Source organism: Rhinopithecus bieti, unplaced genomic scaffold (assembly GCF_001698545.2).
Source record: "Rhinopithecus bieti isolate Rb0 unplaced genomic scaffold, ASM169854v2 scaffold_13317, whole genome shotgun sequence".
In the NCBI taxonomy this organism is placed as follows: Eukaryota; Metazoa; Chordata; class Mammalia; order Primates; family Cercopithecidae; genus Rhinopithecus; species Rhinopithecus bieti.
Window position 1 is genome coordinate 607,622 of NW_016807516.1, and position 23,492 is coordinate 631,113.

The window sequence follows — 23,492 nt, forward strand, 5'->3', positions numbered from 1 at the left end:
GTCAAAGGAAAAGTTCAGAGTCCCATCAGCAATGCACCTGTCATACAGGAAGATCTCTTCATGTCCTATAACACCTGATGCCATTTTCAGTCTTTTCTCTCTTTCTCCTGCAGGGCTACACCAAGTCCATTGATATTTGGTCTGTAGGCTGCATTCTGGCAGAAATGCTTTCTAACAGGCCCATCTTTCCAGGGAAGCATTATCTTGACCAGCTGAACCACATTCTGGGTAAGGTTCCCGAGCCCTTCAGGAACTAGATTTACTCAAGTTTGCCTGCCTACAGCTTATATCAAAGTCACTTCATTAAATTAAGAAGAGTTCTAATACACTCTTTAACCTGTGGTAGGTGTGAATTTTTAACCTTCCCTGATTTAAAATGTTAAGGACTTTTGTGTAAAAACTTAAGAAAAGTAAGCATTAGGGGTGGTGATAAACCGTTAATTATCAGGGTTCATTCTGACTCACAGTTGATGGTGTGTAGTCATTTGCCTTGGTCTTGATAACTAACAGCTAATTTTTTTATCTGATAGGTATTCTTGGATCCCCATCACAAGAAGACCTGAATTGTATAATAAATTTAAAAGCTAGGAACTATTTGCTTTCTCTTCCACACAAAAATAAGGTGCCATGGAACAGGCTGTTCCCAAATGCTGACTCCAAAGGTAAATGTTATTTCGTTGATTAGTTTTTTCTTAGACTTAGCTTTGTGTTTGTTAAATTGTTAGGTCACTAGCCTGAAAAGTGAGCCTATGGCTATTGGATAATGCTTTCTTTAGTGCTCACTCTGAATTACTGTCTTCCCTTTTTTTTGGAAACAGTGGCAATGCAGTAAGGGAGCCTGGTAATGACTGTCTAGTTCTCCCCATTTTGGTTTCTTTGCTAATTTTAACTTGCATTAAGGTCACTTTCTTTTGTTTTGTTTTTGTTTGGGACAGAGTCTCACTCTGTCGCCCAGGCTGGAATGTAGTGCCCCAATCTCAGCTCATTGCAGCCTCCTCCTCCTGGGTTCAAGCGAGTCTCCTGCCTCAGTCTCCCGAGTAACTGGGACTACAGGCGCGCACCACCACACCGGCTCATTTTTGTATTTTTAGTAGAGACGAGGTTTCACCATGCTGGCCAGGCTGGTATCGAACTCCTGAGCTTTTGATCTGCCTGCCTCGGCCTCTCAAAGTACTGGGATTATAGGCGTGAGCCACAGTGCTTGGCCTAATAAGGTCACATTTTTAGGTCTCAGGAACTCTAGAACCTTGCAAACAAATCACACCTTTTCATCTCGTCACTTGATAATTTTTAAAATCAGGTTTATTGAATAATAATTTACACAGAATAAAATTCACACTTTTTAGTTGTGTGGGCCTCTGAATTTTAACAAACATGAACTGTCGTGTAACAACCACTGCAATTGAGATGTGGAATACTCCCACCATCCCCAAAAGTTGCCTTGTGCCATTTGTAGTGGGTCACCCCTCTCCAAACCCAATCTCTGGCAATCATTGATCTGATTTCTATCCCTATAGTTTTGCCTTTTCCAGCATGTCATGTTAATGGAATCATGGAGTATGTAGCCTTTTTATGTCTAGATTCTCACATTCAGCATAACGCATTTGAGGTTTATAAAAATCCATGTCATTGCTTGTGTCAGTCTCTTCAACAAATGGTGCTGGAACAATTAGACACCCATATGCAAAATTTACAACACTCAAAATGGAACATAAACCTAAATATAAGGCCTAAAGTTATTAACCTTCAAGAAGAAAACAGGAGAGAATCTTCATGACCTTATGTTAGGCAAAGATTTTTTAGAGTACCCATAAAAGAAAAAAGTGATACATTTGGTTTTTACCCTTTTTTTTTTTCCAGGTCAGCTTTGTTTAATAATTGTATTATCTTCTATTCCTATTTAACATGTACCTGTTAAATGTATTAGGCGGCTAGTTTTTAAAACATCATGCTATTATAAAACCATGATAGGCAGAATAATGACCCTCCCATCCACCCCCATGGCTATATTCTAATTTCTAGAGCCTATAACTGTGTTAGGTTCCCTGGCAAACAGGAATTATGGTTGCAGATGCAATCAAGATTGTTTATCAGCTGACCTTTTTTTTTTTTTTCCAACTGCTCCTTACAGAGCAGGGCTGATCCATGAGCAGTGTGGTATGCCCAGAGTAGGCCCGTCAGCTGACTTTTAAGATAGGAAGGTTGCCAGGCGCAGTGGCTCACACCTGTAATCCCAGCACTTTGGGAGGCTGAGGTGGGTAGATCACGAGGTCAGGAGGTGGAGACCATCCTGGCTAATATGGTGAAACCCCATCTCTACTAAAAAATATATATATATATATATACAAAAAATTAGCTGGGCGTGGTGGCAGGCACCTGTAATCCCAGCTACCTGGGAGGCTGAGTCAGGAAAATGGTATGAACCCAGGAGGCGGAGCTTGCAGTGAGCCGAGATCGGGCCCCGAGATCACGGGGGCCACTCGGCACTCCCAGGCCTGGCCGGACAGAGGGCCAGACTCCGTCTCAAAAAAAAAAAAAAAAAAAAAAGATAGGAAGATTATCCTGGATTGTCTCTCCCTAGGAGGTGGATTAATCTATGTTTATCTAGGTGAGCGCCATTTATAAAAAAACAGGAATTGCGCTTAAAATGTGGAGGAGGGAAATCTGAATACTTGGCTTGTAAGCTTCCAATATCTTATATCTGCATATGTGTGTGTTATCCTTGCCCTATTAATTATTATTATTTATTGTTATATTATTTTTTTTTTTTTTTTTATGAGATGGAGTGCTCGGCTCTGTTGGGCGCAGCCAGCGCTGGAGTGCAGTGGTCGGATCTCAGCTCACTGCAAGGCCGGCGCCGTCCCAGGTTATGGCCATTGCTGCGACTGCCTCCAGGCGCTCCCGAGTAGCTGGGACTACAGGCGGCCCCGCCAGGCCTCGGCCCGCGGGCTATGTTTTTTTGTATTATTGTTTTTAGTAGAGACGGGGTTTCAGCGGCGCCATGTTTAGGGCCCAGGATGTGTCTCGATCTGGCGCTGACGCTCCGTGATCCTCCCCCGTCCTCCGGCCCCTCCGCAAAGTGCTGGGATTACAGGGCTTGAGGCCACCGCACCCCGGGGCCTAATAATTAATTTTTTAAAAATAATTTATTATAAGGGTTAAGACACTTTTTTGTTAAAAAATTCAGAAAAAATTATATGGAAATATTTACAGAAGGTAGATAATTCTTTTACAATTATTGCGCCTAAATGGTCATTGTTAATAGAATTATAGTCTTGATATGCTTTTCAGCATCCAGTGCATAGATCTAAGCTTATTAATGATTTTATAGCATTTTATCCAGTCTTGTTAGAAATTTAGCTATTTCTAACTTCCTGTTTTATCTATATGTGTTTATCTGTACATGCATATTAATATATGTGTATATGTAGATTTAACAACTGTCTACTTAAATGTTGAATTGGTTTTATGTATTGACCTGAGTGAAGGCTGAGAAATACTTGGTTGTTTAAAACTGAATTTCTTTTGAAAATGGTAGACACTTTCTTTTAATCTTTCATTTAAAGGTAGAAGAATTTCATCATTGTAGACAGTTAAGAAGTATAGGAGGAATGGTAAGGGAGTATGATCCTGATCACCAGGATCCCACAGTAACCTTTCGTTTTTTTTGCACTAATGTGTGCAAGCTTCTATCTGTGTGGTTGTAATTATATAATGTATTTTGGTTTTGGGGTTTTTTTTTTTTTTTTTTTTGGTTTTGTTTTTTTTGAGACAGATCTGGCTATATCACCCAGGCTGGAGCGCAGTGGCGCAATCTCGGCTCACTGCAACCTCCACCTCCCAGGCTCAAGCCATCCTCCCACTTCAGCCACCTGCATAGCTGGGACTACAGCTGAGTAGCTGGAACTACCTGCGCCACCATGCCTAGCTAATTTTTGTATTCTTTATAGAGACAGGGTTTCACCGTGTTGCCCAGTCTGGTCCCGAAGTCTTGAGCTCAAGCTATCTGCTCACCCTGGGCTTCTAAAATGTTAGGATTACAGGCATGAGCAGCCACACCTGGCATGTAATGTATTTTGATGGTAGGATATTTTTAGCGAGAATGTCACATGCATAATACATGTTACTGATTAGATTGGCTTGTATATTATACCTCCTAAGCATGTTACCTAAATGTTACTAAATGTTATTTCCTGAGTTGCTTTTTTAAAGAGGTGCATAAGCAACAGAGATGCATCATTAGGCCTGGAATGGTGGCTCATGCCTGTGATCCTAGCCCATTGGAAGGTCAACGCAGGAGGATCGCTTGAGGCCAGGAATTTGAGACCTGCTTGGACAACATAGTAAGACCCCATCTCTACAAAATTAAAAACTTCAAATTCAGCCAAGTATAGTAGTACCTACCTGTAGTCTGAACTACCTGGGGAACTGAGGAGGGAGGATTGCATGAGCCCAAGGAGGTCAGAGCTGCTGTTAGCTGTGATTGCATCATTGCACTCCATGCTGACGGAGAGACTCTCTTCTCTCTTAAAAAACAAAAAAATAAGCCTACTCCCAGATGTTCCTCTCCTGTTTGTTTCCTTACTCTTGTCTGTAGTTAATCATGATTTGCATCAAACTATTTCTGATTCTTTTTTTATGCTTATTTTCATTTTCTTTTTTTCTTTTTTTTCTGAGACAGAGTCTCACTCTGTCGCCCAGGCTAGAGTTCAGTGGCGTGATCTTGGCTCACTGCAACCTCTGCCTCCCGGGTTCAAGCAGTTCTCTGCCTCAGCCTCCCGAGTAGCTGGGATTACAGGTGCCTGCCACCGTGCCTGGCTAATTTTTGTATTTTTAGTAGAGATGGGGTTTCACCATCTTGGCCAGGCTGGTCTTGAACTCCTGACCTCATGATCCACCTGCCTCAGCCTGAGCCACTGTGCCTGGCCACTTATTTTCGTTTTCTTTTTTCTCTCCTCCCCTCCCCTCCTTTCTTTCTTTCAAGTTTCGCTTCTGTTGCCCAGCGGGCTGGAGTGCAATGGCATGATCTTGGCTCACTGCAACCTCTACCTCCCGAGTTCAATTTTTTTGAACTCATGATCCACCTGCCTCAGCCTCCCAAGTAGCTGGGATTACAGGCATGCGCCACCATGCCCAGCTAATTTTGTATTTTTAATAGAGATGGGGTTTTAGCATGTTGGTCAGGCTGGTCTCAAACTCCTGATCTCAGGTGATCCACCTGCCTCAGCCGCTCAAAGTGCTGGGATTACAGGCGTAAGCCACAGCTCCCACCCAGCCTGCATTTTGTTTTTTATTTTATTTTAATATTATTATTTTTAATTTTTTTTGAGACAGAATTTCAGTCTTGTTGCCCAGGCTGGAGTGCAATGGTGTGATCTTGTCTCACTGCAACCTCCACCTCCCAGGTTCAAGTGATTCTCCTGCCTCAACCTCCTGAGTAGCTGGGATTATGGGCGCACTCCACCATGCCCGGCTAATTTTTTGTATTTTTAGTAGATATGGGGTTTTGTCACATTGGCCAGGCTGGTCTCAATCTCCTGACCTCAGGTGATCCGCCGCCTCGGCCTCCCAAAGTGCTGGGGTTAACAGGCGTGAGCCACCTCACCTGGCCTCACTTTTTTTCTTTTGAGATGGGGTCTTACTCTCTTGCCCAGGCTGGAGTACAATGGCATGATCACAGCTCACTTCAGCCTCGACCTCCCTGGGCTCACGTGATCTGCCCACCTCAGCCTCCTGAGTAGCTGGGACCACAAGCGCATGTCACTACGCCCAGCTAATTTTTTGTATTTTTCATAGAGACAGCATTGGTCCACATTGCCAGACTGGTCTCGATCTCCTGACCTTTTGATCTGTCCAGTGCGGCCTCCCAGAGTGTTGGGATTACAGCCTGGGCACGGTGGATTACACCTGTCATCCCAGCACTTTGGGAGACCACAGTGGACAGATCATAAGGTCAGGAGATCGAGACCACGGTGAAGCCCTGTCTCTACTAAAATACAAAAAAATTAGCTGGCGGGCACCTGTAGTCCCAGCTACTCGGGAGGCTGAGGCAGGAGAATGGCATGAACCCAGGAGGCAGAGCTTGCAGTGAGCCAAGATTGTGCCACTGCACTCCAGCCTGGGCAACAGAGCAAGACTCCATCTCAAAAAAAAAAAAGAAGTGTTGGGATTACAGGTGTGAGCCACCACTCCTGGCCATTTTTTTTAGGTTAAGATTATGAAGTTTGAGATTCATTCATGCAGATAATTAGCACCACTAAAATCCAGGAAATTAAATTTGCAATGCTGGTATTGGGTGAATATAATGAAGAAGTAGTGCAAAGCTATAAATAAAATAAAGTGGAGAAATGGGAATTGGTGGTGCTACAGGGAGCAGTACAGCATCAGGTGTTAGGAGTATAGGTTTTGTAGCCTGACCTCCTGGGTACAGTCCACAACCCAGCCTCTTACTAGCTGTGTGACTATTAGACAAACTGCTTAACCTTTCTGAGCCTCAGTTTTCTTTGGGGGGAGTGGTGGATTGTGTTTTTGTTTGGTTTGGTTTTGAGATGGAGTCCTGCTCTGTCACCCAGGCTGGAGTGCAGAGGCATGATCATAGCTCACTGCAACCTCAAACTCCCGGGCTCAAGCAGTCCTCCCACTTCAGCCTCCTAAGTAGCTGGGACTATAGGCATGCACCATCACATCTGGCTAATTTTTGTATTTTTTGTAGAGATGGGTTCTCACTATGGTGCCCAGGCTGGTCTTGAACTGCTAGGCTCAAGCAGTTCTCCTGCCTCGGCCTCCCAAAGTGCTGGTATTACAGGCATGCGCCATCGCACCCAGCCGGTTTTCTTTTTTATGTGATTATTGATAGTACCTGCATCACAGGATTGTGTGAATGTTCATACCACTGGCATTTGTAGGTCTAACATCTTTCCATATCTCGCTCTGTTGCCCAGGCTGGAGTGCAAGAGGTGCGATCTTGCCTCACTGCAACCTCCACCTCCCAGGTTCAAGCTATTCTCCTGCCTCAGCCTCCTGTGTAGCTGGAATTACAGACACTTGCCACCACGCCCAGCTAATTTTTATTTATTTATTTATTTATTTATTTATTTATTTTTATTTTGAGATGGAGTCTCGCTCTGATACCTTACTGTGTGGTCAAGGCTGTGGGGAAAGGGCGTTTTCAGAGAGAGCTGGTGGAGTGTAAATTGGTTGAGTCTCTGTAGAGGACAGTCTAGCAATTCTGTCACATGTCTTTTGTTCCAGCAATTCTGGGTATTGAACTTTTAGGTCTACCAACCAAATGGGGGAGTGGCATTTAATTTGTTTTTCTGTAATTAAGAGTGAGATTGAAATTTTTTCTTGTATGTTGGAAATTTTGATTGCTGTATCCCTTAAACCAGCAGTATTGTAGATTTTCTGTAAAGGAGTCTTAGCTTACGATTCTCTCAAATGACTTCCGTGAGGGGGAAGAAATTATTATTCAGCAGATGGTACTGGGCTAGTTGAATAGCTATTTGGAGGAAAATCAATTTAAATCATTATACATCAAAATGAATTCTAAAAGAATTGATACTTAAAATTATATCATGAAAACTAACAATATTTAGAGTATACAGTATTTTCTGATCTCTGCATGGAGAAAGACTTCCTATGTTTTGTGGGGTTTTTTTGTTTTTTTTTTTTGAGACGGAGTCTCGCTGTCGCCCAGGCTGGAGTGCAGTGGCATCATCTTGGGTCACTGCAAGCTCCGCCTCCCGGGTTTATGCCATTCTTCTACCTCAACCTCCCGAGTAGCTGGGACTACGGGCGCCCGCCACCACACCCGGCTAATTTCTTGTATTTTTAGTAGAGACGGGGTTTCACCGTGTTAGCCAGGATGGTCTCGATCTCCTGACCTCGTGATCCACCCGCCTCGGCCTCCCAAACTGCTGGGATTACAGGCGTGAGCCACTGCGCCCGACCTAAGTGCCAAATGTTAATCAAATGGCTGAGTAAATTATGAGACATCTACTTAAAAAAGTGATTTTTTTTACAGAGTTTTGATAGTGGGAGAAAATACTAATGAACAGTATTTACTAAGGGAAAATAAAACAGCATTTGTCATACATAACGTGATTTCAACCTTCTAAAAGAAAATGCACAGAAAAGAATTCAACAACATACGTGAAAAGATAAGCAGTGGTTACCATTGAATGATGGTGCTTGGGGAGCAAGGGAATGTGGGTGAGTCATTCACACAGACCAGAAGACCAGGTTTGGTGTGTCAGCTGTCTGAGGTCTTTTCAGTTCCACAGTTCCACATAACAAGAACTTACTGGCCTGAGAAAGGGTTTTGTTGGCTCTGATAACTGAAAAGTTCAGTTGCATGTGGATTGATGGGCACAGACACTGTGTCTAGAATCTGGGCTTCTTTATCATCCAGCTTTGCCTTGCTCTGGACTGTCTGTAGGTCAGCCTCTCTTCTCATGGTGGCAATAAGACACCCGACCTGATTGTTGCAGCCAAGACTTGGGCTGACTCTCATCACCTCTTTGTGCTCAGCTTGGATGCCATGCCTGTCCCTGATCTGTCACTGTGGCCAAGGGGACTCAGGTGAATGTGGCCTAGTCAGTGTCACCATTCCCACAGCACAGCCCGGGAGTGTGGGCAAGCCTGAGTGCTCCCCTATGGCAGACACAGTTGGATGGATTATAGAGAGCCAGTGGATGCTGGTGGGCACAACCAGCAGGTGACCCCAAGAGTGAAGGAAGATAAGGAATTCTGTTTTCTCCCCTCATCCTCTTTTTTTTTTTCCTGAAGAGACAAGGTCTCCCTCTGTTGCCCAGGCTGGAAGGCTGGAGTGCAGTGGCACAATCACAGCTCACTGCAGCCTTGAACTCCTGGGCTCGGGCAAGCACCATGCCTGGCTAATTTAAAAAAAGAAATTTTGTAGAGATGGGATCTCACTATGTTTCCTTGTCCTGTCTTGAATTCCTGGGCTCACGGGATCCTCCCACCACTACCACACCCAGACCTTTTTTTTTTTTTGAGACGGAGTCTCGTTCTGTTGCCCAGGCTGGAGTGCAGTGGTGAGATCTTGGCTCACTGCAAGCCCCGCCTCCCAGGTTCATGCCATTCTCCTGCCTCAGCCTCTGGAGTAACTGGGACTACAGGCGCCCACCACTATGCCCGGCTAATTTCTTGTATTTTTTAGTAGAGATGGGGTTTCACTGTGTTAGCCAGAATGGTCTCGATCTCCTGACCTGGTGATCTGCCTGCCTCAGCCTCCCAAACTGCTAGGATTACATGCTTGAGCCACCGCTCTTGGCCCCCACTTTTTTTTTTTTAATTAAAAAATGCAATTTCTGTAAGAAGTCTGTCTCCATTTCTCAGATAACCTAATGTTTGGAAAGCTTGCAGACTTTGTTATTACCCATGTAGATGCATACATTGATTATAAATTGAATCATAGGCTATATATTATTTTATTACCTACACAGAGTTGGATTTATTAATCTACAGCTTGGTCACCCTCAACTCAAGAGAGCTTTGGGAAGTATTTAACCTGTGGTCTTTCAAATCATGCAAGAGATTGAAAAGATAGAAGAATGCGATTGTGGTCAAGTGCAGTGGCTCATGCTTCTAATCCCAGCACTATGGGAGGCCAAGGTGGGTGGATCACTTGAGCCCAGGAGTTCAACACCAGCCTGAGCAACATGGCGAAACCCCGTCTCTGACAAAAATACAAAAATAAGCCTGATGGGGTGACACACACCTGTAATCCCAGCTACTCAGGAGGCTGAAGTAGGAGGATCGCTTGAACCCAGGAGGCAGAAGTTGCAGTGATCCGAGATCGCACCACTGGATTCCATCCTGTGCAACAAAGTAAGACCCTGTCTCAAAAAAAAAAAAAGAAGAGTGAGATTGTGAGAAGTTGAAGAACACAAACCTTCAGCTGGTGATGGAATAGGGACAAAGAAAAGAAACTAGCGCCATGTGATATCACAGAAGCAGAAGATGGCATTTTGAGAAAGTAGGCATGCACAGCAGTGTCCATGCGGCAGAGAGGTCTAGCAAGATACAGATTGGAAAATGTGGGTTGATTTTCCAGTGAGGGGCTTGTTGGTGACCACGCAAGAGGAGTTGAAACAGTGAGTGGAAGTGGGAAGTTTGAAATGGAAAGTGGAGACAGAAACGACTGGTCCACATGAGGGGAAAGGGTTGTGGACCAGGCCACAAGTTAGGGAGAATTGACTTTGAGTAGAGAGAGGATATCTTTCTTGGCAGTGTCAGTAAGGATGTGTGTGGATCTGGCTAGGAGGGAATTCCGGGAAGATCACCCTTGGGCACCTCAGTTTTCTCTGTAGCATCCTCAAGAAGATGTGCTGAAAGTGATGAGGGTCAGTTAGCAAGAAGGTCATGATTCAAGCCATGCAAGTTGGGTGAAATCTGAGAGTAGAGGAGGGGGCTGACCAAGGCTTTCCAGAAGCTGTTGAGGGCCTTGACGAGACTGAAAATCTTGATTTTTTTGTAGCACAGTAGTTACTGATAGTGTGAGATCCCCGGGATCCTTTCAGAGTATCCATGAGGTTAAAGCTGTTTTAATAATCCTCTTAAGGAGTTACTGACATTGCTCTCTATGTTGCCATCAGCACTTGGTGAGCAATGGTGAACAGAGCCCGCAGCACCACAGCCAGGTCAAGGCGGTGGAACTGGAGAGGTTACTGAGCTCTGCACTGCCACAGCTCAAACCAGTGCCAGTGAAAAGTACTCACCATATTAAATCCATCCTTAATACATGTCTTCACAATGTCTGTGTGACAAACACATATACAGCATTTTTGCTGCATACTGAATGTGGTGGTTTTCTCAGGGAGAAGCACTTATGTAACTATTTGAGCTATGAGCGGAATTAACTGCTTTTTAAATCAACCCTCAGTATAGTTTTTATGAGTATAAAGAGTTTGTGAGATCAGAAAGTTTGAGAAGCACTGTTGCACTGGCACACTTCGTACAGTTCAGTCTTTTCTCTGGCCCTGCACAGAAACATGAGTTGAGGATGGAAGTGACAGGTTGCAGCACTGATTCAGGGTCAGAGTTTCACGAGGCAATCAAGATGGACACGAAGAGGCACTGTGGAGAGCCAGTCGACTGGCTTTCCCCGGTTCCAGGACAGGGCAAGAAGGGAAAAAGGATGATGGATTAGAAGAAAGAGTTGGGGTCAGGTTGTTATATACTAGTTGAAGTTAACGAGAAGGGCCAGGCTGGCCAGGCGCGGTGGCTCACACCTGTAATCCCAGCACTTTGGGAGGCCGATGTGGGTGTATCACAAGGTCAGGAGTTTGAGACCACCCTGGCCAACATGGTGAAACCCCCGTCTCTACTAAAAATACAAAAAATTAGCCTGGCGTGGTGGCAGGCGCCTGTAATCCCAGCTACTCAGGAGGCTGAGGCAGGAGTATCACTTGAACGCAGGAGGTGGAAGTTGCAGTGAGCTGAGATGGCGCCACTGCACTCCAGCCTGGGCAACAGAGCGAGACTCCGTTTCAAAAAAGAAAAAAAAAAGAGGGAAGGGCCAGGCACAGTGGCTCACGCCTGTAATCTCAGCACTTTGGGAGGCTGAGGCAAGAGGATCGCTTGAGCCCAGGAGTTCAGGACCAGCCTGGGCAACATAGTGACACCCCATCTCTACAAAAAAATTAATTTAAAAAAATTAGCTGGGTGTGGTAACATGTGCCTGTATTACCAGCTACTTGAGAGGCTGAGGCAGGAGGATTGTTTGAGCCCAGGAGTTCAAGGCTGCAGTAAGCTATGATCATGCCACTGCACTCCAGCCTGAGCCATAGAACAAAATCCAAACTCTGTTTCAAAAAACACAGAAAGAGAAGATGTGGCATTCTGGAAGGCACTGGGAAAGTCAGGATTTGTGGTCAGGTGTAATACTAGCCTCAAAGGGACTTCCAGTCTCTTAGGAGAAATAAAACCTGTATCCAAGTAAGCATCTACACAGGCAACCATGATTCACACCCTCTGAGTGTTACCAGTGGATGCCCATGTGGCGTGGGAGGAGGGAGTCCGGACACTCTTGACTGTGGGATCCGCATCTGCCAGCTGCTTCCCATTTCTCTCCTTTTCTCCTTCTGTAGCTATGAATAATGTAGAAATAGCACTTGCAGTAAAAGAAGGCTGGAGATCTAGCTATTTTTCAAGTAGCAAATCTTTTTTAATAAAGATGTCTTTCTTTGAAATTTATGCCTGGAGGTTTAAGGGCCTAGAATTTATTTAACTTGAAGGAACTAATGGATCTGTTTCAGAAATGCTTAAGCTGCAAAACATCCAGTTGGCTTGGACTGCTTCTCTGCTTAATACTAACAAGTTTGGGTAGGACCCTCCTGCCCCCAGTGGTTTAGAAGTAGGCTGTTAGAATCTCATTGTGGTCCAGGCTTCCTGGACTACGACAGTATCTAACTGGGTGAAAAGCCAAATGACTTAATCTAGTTTCAAGAAAGTCCTTGAGAAAATGTCTGTGAGTTCTATGTGGGGAGGGCTGGTTGGGAGCAGGAAGCAAAGTGGGAGTTATTACCTATATTATAGACCACAGGAATCTTAAGATTCGGCAAGGGTTGTGTGTCTTATACACATATCTACAAGTGTTCCTTGGAAGTAGGATTTGAGCCAGAGATGCCTGGGTTCTTGATCATCATGCTTCTTTATCCTGACCCTTGAGAGGGCCACTTCCTAAACCTAGCCAGTTTGTGTGCCCACAGACCCAGGGTCCCAGCTGCAGGCATAACCATCTCTTCTACTGCGCAGATGCTGCTTCAGTCACGGCAAAACCTGTCTGGATTCTCTACTCTGAAAAGTTTTCTAGGCTATAAAACAAAATAATCATTATTCCATAATTTCCTAAAGTGCACTTGTATGTATTGAAAAGATTATAGACAGAAACATATATAACTTGTAAATGTATTCTATGCAGAATTTCTCATTATGTCAAGCATGTGGTTTGCCATGTTTATCATCTCCTATTGTCTTAACGTCGGGGGTTGCAACAAGGGAAGTCAGAATTGGGGGCTGGTGCTGAGCACAGATACACACCCACAGCCCTTCAATGACCTCAGGTGGCAAGATGTCTCCCACCTCCACCCAACACCCAAGCAATCCCTTCGGAAGGTCTACTGACTGTTCTTAAGGGTTAGGCAACATTTTCTTAGTGAGTAAACAGTGAAAACTTAACTTCTTGAAAATAGTGAGCTAGAAGTGATTCCTTAAACTGATCATGAGTATTAAATTGTACCAAATTTTACATGATTGTTCATCATTCTAGGAATGGTGAGAAGGGACATACAATTAAATTTTAAAATGTTTTAAGAATTAAGTGATATTTTATCATTCTACTTTGAGGGCTTAATAGTATGTGCTAATTTGCAGATGAATGAAATTGACCTTGCCGCCTACAAATAACCTAATAAGAAATGATCACTGCCAGCTGGGTGTGGTGGCTCACGCCTGTAATCCCAGCACTTCGGGAGGCCAAAGTGGGCGGATCACGAGGTCAGGAGATTGAGACCATCCTGGCTAACACGGTGAAACCCCATCTTTACTAAAAATACAAAAAATTAGCCAGGCGTGGTGGCGGGCGCCTGTAGTCCCAGCCACTCAGGAGGCTGAGGCAGGAGAATGGTGTGAACCCGGGAGGCAGAGCTTGCGGTAAGCCGAGATCGCACCGCTGCATTCCAGTCTGGGCGACAGAGGGAGACTCCGTCTCAAAAAAAAAAAAAAAAGAAATGATCATTGTCAGAAAAGAGACTTCATTAAGTAGTGCCATTGTTTTTGTTCTGGTTTGGTTTGGTTTGGTTTTTGAGACGGAGTCTCAGTCTGTCACCCAGACTGGAGTGCAGTGGCACAGTCTCAGCTCACTGCAACCTCTGCCTCCCAGGTTTAAGCAATTCTTCTGCCTCAGCCTCCTGAGTAGCTGGGACTACAGGCATGTGCTGCCACGCCCAGCTAATTTTTGTATTTTTTCTTTTTTTTTAAGTAGAGACAAGTTTCACTATATTGGCCAGGCTGGTCTTCAACTCCTGACCTCGCCCACCTCAGCCTCCCAAAGTGCTGGGATTACAGGCGTGAGCCACCACGCCTGGCCTGTTTTTGTCTTGTTTTAGTGTCACTACATTGTCTAAAAATTTGTGTTTTTTATTGATTGGCTAGTTTTTCAGACTTGTTCCTTGGAGGCTTGGATTTTTTGGGGTGCCTCGGGCTATGAACTAGGACCTAAGGGAAGACGGAGTATCTTCTTTTTTACCTATGCCATACCTTGAGGCTCCTCTTAGGGTTTAATTTGAAGAAAAGACCTGCTACTTAAATTGAAACCAGTAGTCTGAGCATCACTAAATAAAAGGATACATGAAGTATTTTAAAGGGAGCCCCTTTGCTACCTTTTTACCAGAACAATAATGTTCTTTAGCATGTATTGTTTCTCAATACACCTACTCCTGCTACTAAACACAGAGTATTTCCTCACATTTCTCTTAACCCTTGTCCTAGCCACTGTTAGCCAGACCCTCCAGCCGTCTTTTGGCTGAGGTGGTGACTGGGGGCCAGCCATGGGGGCCATCAGGGTGAGCTGCTTGTCAGCGCCCCCTCCATCACAGTGCAGTTGATCCACATTTGTTCCTGCTGCTGCACCCTAGCGGTAAAAGAACTGCTCAGCTATTGACTATTGGCCAGGGCAAAAGAGGCCTTGCAGAAAGACTCTCAGCTGCAGAGTTGGCTGGGAGGCCTTTGGTCACACATGTCTCTCAACCAGATCCTGGAAGAAGAGTGTTTTCTTCTATGACCTTGGAGACCTGTTCTGTGTGTCAGGAGACGAATAGACCAGGACAAAAATGACTTCCAAGTTGATCTGAGAAAAGTACATACATAAACCTTTGCCTTTGATACCTGCAGCGCAGAGTCCTATCTTAGGAAAAGTCCAGATTTTGTAGGCAGACCTGGGTTCGAATCCTGATCCCCACTCCTTCCCGAGTGTTGAGGTCTGCGATTGTCAGGTGGTCGGCCCCTACGTTCACAGTCTCAGGAGGCTTGGAGATACATTCAGCATCCTTTGTGCTGGCTGCTGTCTCCGTAGTCATGCTTAGCTTAGTTGTTTTGTGGGTGAGTTTACTTAAACAGGAAATTGAAGTATTTCTGTGACTACTACTCCTGGTCTCACTACTGCAAAACCTTTCTCTTTATAGCTCTGGACTTACTGGACAAAATGTTGACATTCAACCCTCATAAGAGGATTGAAGTAGAACAGGCTCTGGCCCACCCATATCTGGAGCAGTATTACGACCCGAGTGACGAGGTAAGAGCTCATGTTCCTGGCCGCTGCTTCAGGGACATAGATCAGCCAGCAGTGGACCAACCATATCTTGCGTAGATTTTCTTGAGATGTACCTGGTGCCATACCTAGTTCTTCCAACAAGCCCACCTTTGCCTTGAGGACAAGTGCTGTGGGGCACAGCTTGAAACCTTCTCCCCGCATAACTCTTATCTCAGCAGACTTCCTCCAGGCTACCTGCAACAGGTAGGGGTGGGGAAAATGCATGTATAAAGGGGACAGCTGCACCAGTGTGGAGCACAGAGAGGGCAGGGGTCTGAGACTGGAAGCCATTGTCATGGTTTGATAGGAAGAGACACCTGAAGTGATGTGCTGGCCCTGAGGATGGCCAGAGTGGAGAGGAGGTGGTCGGCCTATTGACAGGGACAGCACACAGAGTAGGGAGGGAAGTCAACCTGGACAGTTTCCACTGTGGCTTGGCGACTCCATGTCGGGTGTGCTATTCCCTAGAGACAAGGACACGAGAGTGTTGTAAGAAGTGATGAGGCCAGAGTGGATGTGGCAGCTCTTCAGAGCAGGCGGGGCATTCGAGTAGAAGAAGCTGTCATGTTCTCCCCAAGACAGTCCTAGTGCCTTGGCTCTCTGGTTCCCCTGGGGTTCAGTTTTAACTTTAATCTCTGGAGGCAACAAAGAAAAATGCAATATGAACCAAAAGTTTGGATTGTTCTAGTTGAGGCTCACATGTACAGAGAATAGTCTTTACCCTCCTGTTTTTGAAAGAATCAGCTTTCCCTTCCACATCCGTCTCCCTACCTCCAGCAACAAATGAGGCAGCTTGTGAGATACCTACAGCGTAGCCAGTAACACAGAATAGGTGGGAATACAGGTTTGGGGTTCTTCTAAGCTTAGTGGGCTGGAGATTTCCCAAGCTTCTGAGTCCAAATCAGCTGGCTGGGATGGTGGATGATGCATGTAGGACACCTGCTGTGATCCCAGATATATAGCCCTCCTTCGGGTTGAGCTGTTTATTCTTCTGGATATGAGTCCTTCTCCCCTTTCAGATGGCCAAAGCTTAGTGCAGAGTTTGGGGTCTGTGCTTCCTCCTTCTAAAGGCCTCATGTGAGGATTACATAGGTGAGACGTGAGAATCTAGACATTCACTGACTGACAGCTGGTATCATCATCAGCTTAGTTCTGTAACATTGCATTAGTTCACGGGCATTTAAAAATCAAAATGTGGCCAGGCACAGTGGCTCACACCTGTAGTCCCAGCTGTTCGGAAGGCTGAGGTGGGAAGATTGCTTGAGCCCAGGAGATCGAGGTTTTATTGAGCTGTGATCACACCACTGCACTCCAGCTTGGGTGACAGAGCAAAACTCTTTCTCTAAAAAATAATAATATCATTGTTTGTCACTGAGTGTGTATGGGGTTCTTTGATCTAGACAGCTTTTATTTTACTTAAAGAGCTTTCTGGAGTATGGTTAAAAATTAAAATGGGAACTGGACACGATGGCTCACGCCTGTAATCCCAACACTTTGGGAGGTCGAGGCAGGCGGATGACTTGAGGTCAGGAGTTCGAGACCAGCCTGGCCAACATGGGGAAACCCCTTCTCTACTAAAAATACAAAAATAGCTGGGCATGATAGTGCGTGTTTGTAATCCCAGCTACTCTGGAGGCTGAGGTATAAGAATCACTTGAACCCAGGAGGCGGAGGTTGCAGTGAGTCAAGATCACGCCACTGCACACCAGCCTGGGCAATAGAATGAGACTTAATCTCAAAAAAAAAAAAAAATGGGACCAGATGTGGTGGCTCACACTTGTAATTCCACCACTTTGGGAGGTCAAAGTGGGTCGATCACCTGAGGTCAGGAGTAGACTAGCCTGGCCAACATGGTGAAACCCTGTCTCTACTAAAAATACAAAAATTAGGCGGGTGTTGTGGCAGGCAGGCGCATATAATCCCAGCTACTCTGGAGGCTGAGGCAGGAGAATCACTTGAACCCAGGAGGAGGAGGTTGCAGTAAGCCAGGATCGCACCGCTGCACTCCAGCCTGGGCAACAGAGCAAGGTTTTGTGTCAAAAAAAAAAAAAAAAAAAAGAAAAGAAAACTTGTGAGAAAATACAAGAGTTTTTTTTTCATACTACAAAGATGTAGCTCTATAATCTTGTTACAGTTATTAACATATTTGGAGTATTTTCCTTCTCAGATCCTTATATTCTGTATCTAAATTTTTTTTTTTTTTTTTTTTTGGCTCACTGCAAGCTCCGCCTCCGGCGTTCACGACAATTCTCCCAGCCTCAGCCTCCTGAGTAGCTGGGAACACAGGCGCCCGGCAGCCGCGCCCGCTAATTTTTTTGTTATTTTTAGTAGAGACGGGGTTTCACAGTGGCAGGTGATCGACCCACTTTGGCCTCCCAAAGTGCTGGGATTACAGGCAGTGAGCCACCGCGCCCGGCCCTAAATTTTAAAAATAAAATAGTTTTCATTTTCTTGACACAATATAGGCATTTTCCTATTAATCTTCCTTGAAGTTTATTTTTTTTCTCTTTTTTCTTTTGTTTTTTTTTTTGTTGTTGTTGTTTTTTTTCTTTTTTGAGATGGAGTCTTGCTCTGTCACCAGGCCAGGCTGGAGTACAATGGTGTGATCTCGGCTCACTGCAACCTCCACCTCCCGGGTTCAAGCAATTCTCCTGCCTCAGCCTCCTGAGTGGCTGGAGCTACAGGCACGCACCACCACACCCAGCTAATTTTTGTAGTTTTACTAGAGACGAAGTTTCACTATGTTGGCCAGGATGGTCTCAATCTCTTGACCTCAGGATCTGCCTGCCTCGGCCTCCCAGAAGTACTGGGATTACAGGCGTGAGCCACCATGCCTGGCCAGTTTTTTTGTTTTGTTTTGTTTTGTTTTTTTGAGATGGAATCTTGCTCTGTCGCCCAGGCCGGAGTGCAGTGGCGCAATCTCAGCTCACTGCAGCCTCCACCTCCTGGGTTCAAGCAATTCTCCTTCCTCAGCCTCCCAAGTAGCTGGGATGACAGGGACCTGCCACCATGCCTAGCTAATTTTTGTGTATTTTTAGTAAAGATGGGGTTTTGCTATGTTGGTCAGGCTGGTCTCAAATGATTCTCCCACCTTGGCCTCCCAAAGTGCTGGGGTTACAGGTGTGAGCCACTGCGCCTGGCCTTGCAGCTTAATTTTTAACAGCTCTAAGATGTTTTTTCATATAAAGATACCATGATTTATTTAACAAAATGCATGTATTTTAGTATTATGGGTGTTGATTGGATAAACACCCACCACCTCCACAGCAGCACATTTCTCTTATTTCAACATTCACTGCCTTAACACATTTAAAAATTCTTCTGGGATTTGTGATAAGTTCAGAAGAACACTTTAAACGGATTCAGTTGCTCCCGGTCTAAGTGCTTATGAGACCTTCTGGAGTGTGGGCACAACTCTTAGTCTCGCTCTGTCCCCCAGACTGGAGTGCCGCAGCACGACCTCAGCTCACTGCAACCTCTGTCTCCTGGGTTCAAGCAATTCTCCTGCCTCAGCCTTCTGAGTAGCTGAGATTACAGGCGTGCACCACCACACTCGGCTAATGTTTTATATTTTTGGTAGAGACAGGTTTTCACCATGTTGGACCAGGCTGGTCTTGAACTTCTGACCTCAAGTGATCCGCCCACCTTGGCCTCCCAAAGTGCTGGATTTACAGATGTGAGCCACCGTACCCAGCCAGCAACTCTTAAGTTTTTATGGGACATCAGTCCTGTTGTATAAATTCAGAATCTGAGCAGTGATCATTTTATGAATCAGTAAATTACTGCCTTACCCATAACAACTTTGACTGTTAAATGTTTTGTTTTCTCTTAAAGCCCATTGCTGAAGCACCATTCAAGTTCGACATGGAATTGGATGACTTGCCTAAGGAAAAGCTCAAAGAACTAATTTTTGAAGAGACTGCTAGATTCCAGCCAGGATACAGATCTTAAATTTGTCAGGTACCTGGAGCTTTAATACAGTGAACTCCAGCAAAGGAGACACTGCCTTTTGTTTCTAGAATGTTATGTTCCTCGAGGTCTGTTATTTTGTATTCTTTTCCAAGCTCCTTATTGAAAGGTTTTTTTTTTTAATTTAGAATTAAAAATTATTTAGAAAGTTACATATATTCTTTTAGGAATCTCTTTCTTGTTTATTAGAAACTCCAGGTACCTCCTTTACTCTCAAGGGTAGTAAATGTGATTATTTGGAAACAACTTTTTCATATTCTAGATTGTTCATCTTTGGGTTCTCATCCGTTCCTTGCTGCCTCTCCAGAGCATTTCACAGTTACATGAACATCTCTCTGGAAAGGTTTCGCCTCAGAACTCCCTTCCTCCCAGGGAATGCAGAGCCACCAGTTAGATGAATCTAGTGTTAGGGTCCTCTGTGCCTGCCCCTTCAGAAACTCCTAGCTGGGACCTGGTTCTACAGTTGATGTCACATGCAAGGGGCCCAGACCCTGTTACCAGTTCAGACTAGCAGTGTAGGCTGGAGAGCTGGGGAAACTTTATCCAAGAGATGGAGGCTGGGCTGGCCAGTCAGGGGGATTTACATGGGCCTGCACAGAAGCTACATGTGCTTAGGTCATAAGGGGAGGTGAACAATGTGACAATATTGGTAGATTTTAAAAATTGAGTGGGCCCAACACAATGGCTCATGCCTATAATCCCAGCACTTTGAGAGGCTGAGGTGAGAGGATCTCTTGAATCTCAAGAGTCCAAGGCTGCAGTGAGCTATGACTGTATCACTGCACTCCATCCTGGGTGAACCCTGTCTCAAAAAAAAAAAAAAAGTATACAGGAAAAGAAGGCAAATCTTGATTTTAGAGAGTATATGACAAGAGGAGAGAGAACTGGACTTGTGTTTAGAACTCTGTAGAAAAGAGCAGTGAATAAAGAATTGTGAGCCAAGGTAGAAGTAGTTGCTGGGGAGATGCTTTGGACAGAACCGTGTTGCAGTTACAGGCGTCCATTCCCTGTCACTGAGGACAAAGAATCAAGCAGACATGAGCTGAGGACTGACGTGACCCACACAGCCTCCAAGCAGATAGCACTGAAAGCCAGGCAGGGCAATAGAGCAGGGAATTGGTAGGGAATAGACAACAGAGCGGGGAATTGGTGGTTTGGGGGATGGAAAATGGTGTTTTCAAAAGTCTGACATCAAAGCAGGAGGGGTTGAAATGAGGGAAGACTGGGTAGGACATCAGCTAAGAATAAATGCCTGGTCTTCCATACCAAAGGGACCGTAGCGTTGGACTAGAAATGAAGTGGGGAGAAGCAGCAAATTCAAGAGGAGGAGGAAAGGCAAAGTCTGAAAGACTGCGAATTTTCTAAACCTACCAACTTGGGGAAGGCAGGGCTGCTGGCACTGTTAAGGCCTCGCTTAGCCTGCTCTTGACACCAGACACACCCCAAAAGACGATCTCTCAAACCCAAGGGAAGTGTTGTGGAGTCACGCACACAGGATGTGCAATGGACTGCTAGCCATAAGCCCTGCGTAGTGACTGAGAAAGAAACCTGTTATCAGCAGGGGACTGAGCTGGTTCCTGTCTTCTGTTGCCCCATACTTATGTGGCTGTCTAGTGGAGGAAGGTGTTAGCCACAGTGATTTGCACACTCACTCACTGACAGAAAGCTGGGCCCCAGGATCCAACCATTTTCACACCTGCAGTCCCCACAGAACTAACTTCCTGGCTTCTCCGTGAGGCGCTCACAGTGGAGCAATTGTCTCTGTTTCTCAAGAGTCCCTGCCCCACCGTGAGGCTCCAGGACACACTCCCATTGTCTGTACAAGATCAGGTTAACTAGACCCTGGTCAGCCGCTGCCTGTTTTTGTAAATAGAGCCGCACAGGGCCTTGGATTTGCTCACAGGTTACCTTTGCTGCCTTTCCTCTACAGCAGTGGAGTCACAACAGACCTGGATGGCCTGTGAGGCCTGAGAGGTTTACTCTTTTGCCCTTTACAGAACCTAGAAGATGGAACGGAGCAACCTCTGTTGCTTTTCTTCCTTCACAATTCCTTTCACAGTCATTTTCCCTCAGCCAGGTGGTGGTCTGTGATCATCTCATCTTCTCTGTTGCTTGAGGTCAGGCGTGCTGCCTGCTTAGTCTGCCTTATACACCAAGAGCAAGTGGAGCAAGCAGGATCTAAATGCGGCCTCAAAGGGGCCCATAGGAGGGGAGAAAGGCACGCAGACACAACTGTGCACATTTTTAGTATAAAAGAGCTTCTGGGGTCGACGTGATAATTCATTTTTCATCAATCAGCATTGAGCACTTCCTTTTGCCAGTTAGGAAGGGAACAAAGATGAATAAGACCGAGGCTTTGCTTTCCAGCAGCCTCATAGCAGGAAATGTAAACAAGGAGTGTACAGAGTCCCAGAGGTGGGCACGGGCATGGTGGGCCCCAGAGGGTAAGGCAGACATAAAGCCTCTCAGAGTGTGGCCGACTCGCAGTTGGGCTACAGCTGAAACCTGACAGTTGGGTTCTTTGTTGGTTGGGGAGGGGCACGGCTGTGCGGAACCTGGAAGGTGGTCATGCCAGACAGCTGAGCAAGAGGGGACTGCAGAGAAAGAGGCCGGCCCAGGCTGTGGCCTTTGCTTCCCCAGGAGCCCAGCTCTCCCTCACAGGTAGCTGCCTGACCTGAAGCAGTGACTCAGGTGACTCTGGCGGCAGTAAAGATGCAGGAGGTCCTCGGAGAGCAAGGACTTGGGGGACAGCTGGCCAGGCCACTGGAGACAGGCAGCACCGCAGGCACAAGGATGACAAGACAGCAGCAGGGTTGCTCCTGGGGCCACAGGACACAGTTGCTGACAGAAAGCCTCCTGAAGCCAGCCTTGCAAGGCGGGGGACCAGTATCCGTCGGGTCCACCACCACTCTGAGAGTCCCGGCGTGGCAAGGACAGTCACCTCTGTGTGTTGTTCATTTGCTCCAGACACAAAAGACACACAGATGCTCCCTATGTGCTTACAGCATGGTTTTTTTCCCCCAACATTCTTTTAATGACAGTTTTCAACTATTCTGAAAAGTTGAAGGAATTTAAAGTAGACACACATATTTCCACCACCTAGATTATACAGTTAACATTAACATCTTACTAGTTTTCTCATAGATCTGTCCATCTGTTCCTCTATCTACCCATCAACCCATCTCATTTTATCCGTTAATTGCAAAGGAAGTTGCCAACATCTAGACTGACTTATAATTTAATCATCTAGAATATCACATGAATCCAGGGGAAGCTAGGGCTGAGTTGGCTGATTAAACTATGGGATAGGTTCTTTCATAAACATTTCATTTTGGTGATCACAACAGAATGTTGGGAAGTCAGCATGCATCCCATGTTTATGATTGAGGAAACTGAAGACATGAGCCTTTGAGCACTTTGCTCAAGATTGTACATCAAGTAGCAAAACTAAGCAGAGAATCCAGGTATTTTGGACCCAGAATGCCATTTTCTTGAAATGTTTGCCAGCATGAAACAGTGGCAGGCTGCACACTGCCTGTGACTAGCCTTGCTCCCTGGGAAAGGTCTCAGGATTCATTCACAGTACTAAGGAGCATTGTCTCTGAGTTTTCAGCCCACACACCGGAGATCAGGAGCTCTAAATTGGAGAACTCAGGAGGTAAACGTGTAATAAAACAAGGGAACACTGGGAGGGCACTGTTGACCGTTTGGCGGCAGCAGGAAGGACCTAGAAACATACACCCCAGGACCACAGAGCACAGCTGTGGGGCCCATTTGGTAGAGGAATCAATCAAGTGATATTTGTAGTGTTGGCCGAAAGATCTTAAAGGGTCAAAGTATATTCATTGTGTTTTGCTCAAGGAGGTCAGTTTCCATGGGCAAGTTTAAAAGCTGAACATGCCGGCCGGGCGCGGTGGTTCACGCCTGTAATCTCAGCAGTTTGGGAGGCCAAGGCGGGTGGATCACGAGGTCAGGAGATCGAGACCATCCTGGCTAACACGGTGAAACCCTGTCTCTACTAAAATTACAAAAAATTAGCCGGGCATGGTGACGGGCGCCTGTAGTCCCAGCTATTCGGGAGGCTGAGGCAGGAGAATGGCGTGAATCTGGTAGGCGGAGCTTGCAGTGAGCTGAGATAGCACCACTGCACTCCAGTCTGGGAGACACAGCGAGACTCCATCTCAAAAAA

At 45.6% G+C, this 23,492-nt stretch overlaps 1 protein-coding gene across 1 annotated transcript in view; it reads left to right on the forward strand.

Moving 5' to 3' along the window:
• MAPK1 (mitogen-activated protein kinase 1) overlaps window positions 1-19,461 on the forward strand; it is a 99,491-nt gene extending 80,030 nt beyond the window's left edge. The window contains exons 5-8 of the mRNA XM_017882545.1: window positions 114-228; window positions 531-662; window positions 15,207-15,316; window positions 19,169-19,461. Coding sequence (XP_017738034.1) covers window positions 114-228; window positions 531-662; window positions 15,207-15,316; window positions 19,169-19,285 — 474 coding nt within the window. The 3' untranslated portion in view covers window positions 19,286-19,461. The remainder of the gene's footprint in view (window positions 1-113; window positions 229-530; window positions 663-15,206; window positions 15,317-19,168) is intronic.
• The last annotated feature ends 4,031 nt before the right edge of the window (window positions 19,462-23,492 follow it).